General features: G+C 42.4%; 1 protein-coding gene across 2 annotated transcripts; it reads left to right on the top strand.

Annotated features, from left to right (window-relative positions):
• The first annotated feature begins 581 nt into the window (after positions 1 to 581).
• c15h15orf48 (chromosome 15 C15orf48 homolog) lies at positions 582 to 2,878 on the top strand. Of its 2 annotated transcripts, XM_061222653.1 has the most exons (6): positions 582 to 674; positions 1,153 to 1,283; positions 1,388 to 1,469; positions 1,596 to 1,684; positions 2,032 to 2,092; positions 2,430 to 2,878. In XM_061222653.1, the coding sequence occupies exons 1-6, from the start codon at positions 612 to 614 to the stop codon at positions 2,496 to 2,498; spliced, it is 495 nt and encodes a 164-aa protein (XP_061078637.1). In that variant the 5' UTR covers positions 582 to 611; the 3' UTR covers positions 2,499 to 2,878. The 2 variants fall into 2 exon arrangements, with proteins under 2 accessions (XP_061078637.1, XP_061078638.1); XM_061222654.1 differs by lacking the exon at positions 582 to 674 and having other exon boundaries at positions 1,188 to 1,264.
• Positions 2,879 to 9,015: the final 6,137 nt, after the last annotated feature.

Raw genomic sequence — 9,015 nt, 5'->3', positions numbered from 1 at the left:
AAGGCTAAGTCCTCTCGTGGTGACATGCTCTTTAGTACATTTCAGCAGGATTATTCATGTGTTTGTCAGACACACGTGTATGTGGCTTACATTTTATACATTCTGATAGTTCAGTAAAGTGCATACGGCAAGGTCATTGGAAAATCCAGGTCCAAGGTCATCCAATTCACATAAAGTATCATTTTATCCATAGCCGTGAAGAGATGTGTCTTCAGACCATGGCGGAAATGGGCACTGTATAAGCAGTTAAAGGAACAGGGAGGTCACTCCACCACTGGGGAGCCAACATGGAGAAGCTCAGCATTCGATTCACAGGGATGGCACAAGGTGGAAGTGGCCCTACTGCATCAGAGGGGAGTGGTTGAGATGGGGTGTGTGGTTTAATTAGGTCCTGTGGATAGGAAGCTGTCTTGCAGCTGAGTGGAGTGGTTCAGCTGGGGTGTGTGGTTTAATTAGGTCCTGTGGCTAGGAAGGGGCTGTCTTGTAGCAGAGCAGAGTGGTCGAGCTGGGGTGTGTGGTTTAATTAGGTCCTGTGGATAGGAAGGGGGTCCCTGGAGGCAAACAGCAGCCAGTGGAGTGAGGGGCTGAAAGGCACAGGCTGGGAGGCTTGCATGGAGGGAGCTGCAGTCATCTTAAAGGGAGATTATCATGTCCTGGACGTGTGGCTGGGTGGAGTATGTGGTCAAATTCTCCTGATGTTGTACAGAAGGAATCTGTAGGACCGTGTATGTTGCCGCAATATTCTTCTAGAAGTAATCATTCAGGACCACACCCAGGTTCTTTGCATAGCGAGGCAATACAAAGTATTTGATTGCATTGATACATGCATAGATACTTGAGATTCATACCCCACCAATGGTGGACATTTTTTGGGGGGTAAGTGGGAAAATGTTCAAAGGAAAGTCATTCAACATGAAAATACCAGCAGCCTTTTTACAAGGTCTTTGAAAATATTTCAAATCCAAGTATTTGGCTGTTCAAGAAAGGGTGTGGTATATGAAAAAGGCAGCAGGTGGGGAACTTAGTTTCCAGGAATGGATTTGGCAGTTTCTTGTTGATAGCACTAGGGGGGGCTATCACCTAAAACACAAGGTGGATGTGATGGAAGCGCAACTAAGGAAATTCTAACTGTGAATCAGTTTCCTCTGATAGATTTCGATACTTGACATCATGCGTGTCTACGTGCCGCAGAACTCGTGTCACCTACAGTACATTAACAGGGGAGGATATGTGAGCGAACAGAGGCGCTTCGAGCATCGCACAGGTAACTTCTTCAATCTCTGGTGACTGCAGAATTCTACTTAAAGTTTAATCATATATTGTATTGTATTTACAAATACACCAACGAAATGCTCATGCTTATTATGCTTTTTTTGTCTCGATATAGGCTACGTTTTATTTTTAGCGACCACAGGGGAAGGTTATCAAAAATGTCTGGATTCTTTCAAATGTTGAGAAAGAGGAAAGAAGTAAGTCTGATTTATTTATTATTAATATCACGCGTTCAAATGTAATACTTCTTAATTGGTAATTTTCCTTTTGAAGTGAACTTCAAATACCTTTGCTGTGTGACAAATAAAATACTTGTTTCACAGTTAATTCCTCTGATCGGATTCATGGGGTTCGCAGCGGCAGGTGCCACGACTGCCTCTATTTATTTCTTATTCACGAAATCAGATGTCATGTAAGTATTAGTTTTATTTTTTTGACATTACATTTTCTACAAAAACATGTTTTATGCAATATATATATATACAAAGTAAAAGTAGCATAAAGAATAATTCGAACAAATTAAGAATAACAGCTATGGTGATGTTTATGTGCGTTAGGTTTCCGTATTTTCGTGAGGATTATCAGTTATAGATTATCGGTTTCTCGCCGAAGGTTATAAGGGGAAGATTAGGGGATAAAGTTTTGTAGGCAAATTCGTTAGATCTGATTAGTTGGTTAGTTATCGTAGGCCTTTTAATGTAACGCACATAGGCTAGTAATAGGCTTCATAATCACCATATTATTCTTTAATCTTTATAGATTAAACAAGACGGAGAATCCAGAACCATGGGAGCAGCTCGACCCATCGAAGCCTCAGAAGGTGTGTTTACAGTTTCCTTCCTCCAGATATGGATGCGTTTCCTTACACGGACAATGCGAGATAAAGTCTGTTTTTAACATCAGTGACAGTATCCGGGATAGAGATTCAGATTTATTTTATTTTTTCTCGTACAATGTCTTCAAAACATTGTCGTGACATTGCATTAGTATTGCCGTTTTGAGGATGGCATTTAGCCGAATGTCACGTTCGGACGGGAAGGGAGTTAAATCACACGTTGACAGTCGCTTGTGTTTATGAAAACGAAAATGGGAAATTAAGGACTTGTGGAGACTGTCATCACAGGATTCCTGAGATGACTTTTATCCCTCTTCTGCAGCTCATCACGATAAACCAGCAGTGGAAGCCAGTGGAGGAGCTTCAGCTCCTGAAGAGTATGACAAAGTGAAGTCTCTGCCCTAACCCCCCCATCCCCGACCCATCCCATCAATCTCCCCCGCCCGGGCCGGGCCACGCACCCCTCTAACCCCCTGCCAGTCTAACAGAATCATCTCTGCACAGACTCGGGTCTCTCGCATTCAGTGTGCGGAAATGCTTCTGTTCCACTGGAGGGGTCTGATCACCCGCTGGAACTGTCGTGCGTCCTGGACCGAAAGGACGCCCCCAAAATCATCCGCCCTTAGAAAGCCCTACTGTTTGCGCCCCTATGAAACAGAGCTGCACCACGGCGCGAAATTAACGGAAAGTGCTGGTGAAAGTTTTAAAAAAGCATTTGATTCTCTGGATTGTATATATGATTGTAAATAAAGTGTTACTTTTGAAACCCTATTTTTGGCAATAATGTCTTTTCCCCCACACTCAAAGTTGAGTTTGCATGGCAACAATCACTGGAGGCAATATATGAAGTTTAAATGATTGGCGTCGGCTCAGTGCAGCTTGAGGCTCGAGTTAACACTTATCTTGCGGTTCTGTTCACAAGAAAGAGATGGGGTGGGTGTTTTCGGTCCCCCTAATTACCACTAGGGGCACCTCTTCTAAATGTTCCTCCATCTCGATCGCACAGCGACCTCGCTACGGCACGTCTACCCGGCTTTAAGCAGTAATCCTGTGCTTTTTTGACCAGGGCTTTGATTACTTTAAAGCCAGTGTTACTTGTGAGGTCTGGTGGCCGACTTCGTGGAGGACAATGAAAATGGCTGTCACTCCATTGCTTTGAATGCAAGGGACAGCCAATAGCCTAGTTGCTAAGTTGCTTGACTGGTACCCAGAAGGTTTGTGGAACCCACTCGCCAGAAGGTATTTGTTGTAACCAGGAACTCACACGCCTGATTTAACTAATCAAGGGCATTTTGATTGGTTCAAAAAAATCTAAATTCCCTTTTGGTCTGATTGGTTCAGTCGGTAAATCCTGGTTACAAGTGGTGACACACACACACACACACACACACACACACACACACAGGCACAGAAAATGAAATCAATGATTGTCAATCAGTTCCCTGCGGTGGTTTGACACTCGTGACCTCACAACGAGTGCCTTTCCCTCTCCTCCCTCACCCCCCTGCCTCCAGGATCGAACCCTTATTTTTCAGGCCTCACTGCAGCAGAGCATTGGACACGTCGCCCGTATGTGGTCGTCACATAAATACCCCGCCCTGGCGTGTCGCCGGTCATGTACTGACCAGGGCCCTACGTGCTGCTGCTCCGACAGCCAGGCACATGACTGCAGACAGACCCAATCCATCAGCACCATGAAACCCTGTCCCTCTCTGCCTCTACAGTACATGCAAAAATCACTGGGCCACACACTCATCGCCATACTCAGGCAGGCTTGGAATGGTTCCTTTGTTTTCTTTGTGTCTGGACAGCTGCAAAAACACCACACTCAGATATTTTCTCATTCAGGATGAGTTACTTTCACACAGCGATTTACTCTGGACACTATTTGAGGAGGAACATTCAGGTCCACTGCCAGAAATTTGAAGCTGCAACCTTCTTGTACAAGTCTGGTGCACTCTTTCCATCTCTCCGTGTTCTGCCTTACATTACGCAAACATTCAACATTCAACAATCCACTTATTGCCCATTAGAGTACCGTGTTAAGAGCTATAATGGCTGGAAACTCTCCGCCATAAAAAGCATTATACTGTACAATCAACCAAATGGGCACACGCTGATGAGTAGAACTAGAGGTAAAACTAAATATCTGGGTTGCCAGGAACTGGTCAGAAATACAGATTATGAAGTTAAGGTTAAAATTCTGTCTAGCACTGTAGTGAATCAATTTAAATTTAAGAAAGTTGTGCATATGTTCTGAATAAAAGTAAATAAATATTAAGTATTGAGGTACCAAGTATTTAAAATGCAAAATTATAAGAGGATTTGCCCATGAATGATCATAGAGTGGATACTTGTAAAAAGATAAGCCTTTTTTGATTGAAAGAGTTACGCGCTTTGGAAAACAGAATTCAGACCTCACAGAAAATGAAACAATTTGGGTTTTCATTGCACTGTGCGGTCTACGAACAGGAAACGGGAGCCTTATGAAATGCATAAATCTCATGAAGATCATGGATCTGTGCAAAATCCAAGCACGCATACTTTACATCCAACCATGTGGACTTTCTAGTTTCTAGTTTCTAGTTTAATACCTGAACTGTTACCATCTCGATCTATCAGCCATGATGGGCATCCCCCTATAGCCAGGTTCCACCTGCGGTTTTATCCATTCGGGGAGTTTTTGCTCGCCTCTGTTTGAGGATTTTTCTCCTACTAGGGAGTTATCTACCTCAAATGCCATTTGGGGGATTAGGGCTGGTATTTCCAATTTTTTCCCTTCTTCCCTTCTGTTATTCTGTAAAGTGTCTTTGGGACAGACAGCTGTGAAAAGCGCTATACAAATAACATTTTAATTTAATTTTCAAGGGCCCAACATAAAAAGGACCACATTAGTGGCAAAACAATACAATTTACTCATTTAACAGCCAAAGCTAACTACTAAAGTGCATTTCACATGGTAAGCAAAAGAGAGATTACGCCCGGTCTGGTTGCTGTGAGACATGTTTGTTCAACAGGGAGGGCAGATGGATGTTAAAATATAACCCTGACTTTATTGTTCTCCACTGTGTACGTGACTGCCTGACACAGAACCACAGTTTCACATGGATACTTCCTGTAGCTGTCACCCACACACTCCTCACATGACCAGGGAAGCCAGGGGGGCTCATGTCCCCCCCCCTCACCCACACCCACACCCATGCCGTTCACTTCCTCATTAGGGCTGGGCTCCCTCCTCTCCGCATTGGCCAGGAACCCAGCATGTGACGGAAACACAAAACAATTACAGAACAAGATTGTCCTGTTGTGTGCGACCTGTACACATACATGCTAATTCACAAACACACCTTTTGTTCGATTGAACCTTTATCTAGTCCCACTGAGATAACACTCATCACATTTGAGACGTTATTTTATCACACACACGGACACATACACAGTTAACTGTCATTTCATTATGTTGCAACCCCTGATCTTTATAGCAGCCTGTTTTAAATTAAGTTTAACTTATTATAGTCGAGGCATACAACCAGCTGGATACATATGTAACCATATAACCAATACGCAATATACAATGTAAACATATAATGGCCATATAGCGACATTGTATTTTGCTTACATTACATTCTGACCAAGGTCAGTTTATTTCAGGCCATGCTTGTCTCTGGTATATATTTAATTCAGAGTATTGTTTAATTTTATATAAACCAGAAAACACTGCTGGGTGTTATCCAGTAAGTCACATTGGGCAGGGAATGACTGAGCTTCCCATTGCAACACTAAGGGCACACCGTTTGTGTGGTTGGAGGACACTTAAAGGTCCCATATTGTACACCTACCCAGTGTTTTATTTTAGGTCCTGGCAGACATTGTAGAATTAAGAACCAAAACAAATGTATACAGTTTTACATGTCCACTCTCCAGCCTCTCATGAGCTTTACCAAGAATAGGCTGTTTTAGAGACCGTTTCTTTATGGTTCATTGATATCAACGAAGCTTTGTTCTCATTGGCTGGCAAGCTCCAACAAACTGAGCTGTCTGTGCAAAGTGTGGATTTGCTCCAGCTGCAAGGTGGGCCCTGCTGAACTGAACGTATCTTTGTGATGTCATAATTTCACAGTCCAAATGGCTTGTTTAAATGCACATTTTCTTCATACGGATTGTGTGGATATATTAGGCGACTGCATTTAGATACTTCATGTTTTTTATAGCACATTCAACTTCTTTATAAACCACATGGCAAGGGAAATGTCATGGTCCACAATATGGGACCTTTGAAACCATCTCACAATATCTTTAGCAGAAGGTTTATTGTTTTTAAATATGTCATATAAAGTAGAAGAACCAAATAATTTATTACCTGACATTCACTCATCCAGATTGGCTTGTAGGACTTGTTCTCTCAATGTAGGAGTGTTCATTTGCATGAACAATAGTGCCAAGAGGTGGAAAAGCCAGGTTTAGGAAGTTAAAGTCCTCCCCCATATGCTGTTCTAATCACCTCAATTTGATAATTAACACACTACTTCAGACAGGAGGTAGGAGTAATCTGTGAAATCAGATGGCAGAGATTATGGGTGGAAGAAACACATGGCAGGATTTTTACTTTCTGACCTCACCTCTGGCTAAGAACATTCCCAAATTGGATTATAATCCTTCCTCAGTATTGATGTGATGACCTCATATTAATTTATATTATATCAATAAAAGGCAAATTAATATAATGCCTAATATAAGCCTGATAATGCAGATATTACCTGATAGTGAACGCCACCAGCAGGCTACAGTATATTCCGCGGCAGGCACACACACAGACACTGTAGTCATGTGGGAGGTGGGAGGATTTAGTAATGATTAATCTGCTGAGTGTCTTCCTCCAGTTCCAGTTCTGTGTGAGCTGCGATGTAATCAGTGGCAGCAGACATTGCAGATCAGGGGATAAAGAGTAAAAATGTATTTAAATTTCTGTCCCCTATATGAACCTAGACTCAATGAGGGTCAATCACAATCATCAATATTACTATTACTATTTAAGTCAAATGTCCCCAAAATCATTATTTTATGTGTTTATATTACATTACATTACATTAATGGCATTAGGCAGATGCTCTTATCCAGAGCGATGGACAGTTGATTAGACTAAGCAGGAGACAATCCTCCCCTGGAGCAATGCAGGGTTAAGGGCCTTGCTCAAGGGCTCAAGGGCTCAATGGCTGTGCGGATCTTATTGTGGCGAGACCAGAGATATAGGACCACCAACCTTGTGGGTACCAGTCATGTACCTTAACCACTATGTTGCAGGCCGTCGTATATAATATATAATATAATAACTTTTTATTTTGAAGGCACTGCTCCAGCCCTGTCCCATGCCTGGGGGTTGAGAGCTGCTGCAGCCCTGTTCCCCCCCTGGCCCACACCTCCACACATCCTGGAGCTACAGACGCTTCTCCCGGTCTCTCTAAACTGCTCACTATACTTCCCCCCTCATTAGGACTTTACACCTTCCGCTAATCGCTAATGAGCAAATCCAGGGTCACGTTCAGCACCGACAAAACAGAGCAAAATGTTTATTTAAACGCAAACGGTTGCGCGTTGAACATCCTGTTGCAAACTGTGGGTGGACTGCCACTCTGGTGTCTGAGAAGGCCATTCTCTACGTTCTCCAGGCTTGAAAGCATAGCATAGGTTCACATTGATTTGTGTTACACCCCCGACACACCCACCAAACAGGAGCAAACATACCTTAAACCTCTGCCTGTTGCAAAACGTTGGGAGGAAATATATCGTTCAACCCGGAAACCGTAGCAACGGTTTTTCCAATTTAACTGATCTCTGGTGATTGGGTCAAAATACGGGGGAGGACTTTTACTTTATGGACATGGATTTTCCAGCTCTGATACAGGATACATAAAAATTGGTAAAAACTTAATCAGCAGGCAGACTGTGCCAACGAGGGCAGAATATGCACAGCAAGCATGGCAGGAGCTGACGATAGACGCAACCACACCCAGAAAGATGGAACAGGCGGCTGGAAGTTTGGAGTCCATTCACCTGGGTCTGTCTTCTGGCAAAATTTTCTCTTCATGTTAGACAAGAGTTATTTGAGTACATTTGAGCAGTCCTATCCAAACACCGCTACAGTAAGTATTCCATGAACACAATATTAAAAAAACAGCACATTTTATGTAGGTATAGGACTACTATTCTGTCCTTGGACAGATAACAAACAACTTGAATACTGTCCTAAAAGACATGCATACTAAAACAATAAAGCTGGTGATACAATGTTCTTCTCTATAACACATCAGGTTGGTAAACATCAGGGTTAATAACAAGGGTAAAATTGCGGAAATTAAATGAGCTATGAACTGATCGCTCCCTCTGTCACTTCGCTGGAAAAACTAAAATCTCCAGACATCTCCGTTGCCAAGAAACTAGTGAATTTTTTATGAAGTGCCCTTTGCTCCAGCATACATCGCTTTTTATCTTAAGACCTCGCCCTTCATTAAATTAAATACAGGGCCTGCAACAATCATTTGTAAATAGTCCGAGCAGACATTTATTTTAAAAATTGAAATGAAATGGATTTATGATGCTCTTCATAATATAGTTACGACCATTTCCATTGAAAATGGGGTGCCAAATGCAATTCATATTTATTATTCAGGAGCGTACGTCGGGGTTTATTTTTACAATGACTGGCAGAAACTGATCTACACATGTAAATGTTTGGAATGGGTGTGGCTTATGCAAACAATAAACAAAAGCAGGTTCCAAATTTCACTTTTCAAGGGGTGTAGTCCATCTTATTTAAATCGTCTCACAAAGGAGTTGAATGATCCTGCTTTGCATTAATAATGATCACCTTCAGTAATCGAACCGGAATTTCCTGGTAAGAAATCCAAGGA

The sequence above is a fragment of the Conger conger genome, chromosome 15 (assembly GCF_963514075.1).
Source record: "Conger conger chromosome 15, fConCon1.1, whole genome shotgun sequence".
Classification (NCBI taxonomy): domain Eukaryota; kingdom Metazoa; phylum Chordata; class Actinopteri; order Anguilliformes; family Congridae; genus Conger; species Conger conger.
This window is presented reverse-complemented; position numbering and strand designations above follow the sequence as displayed.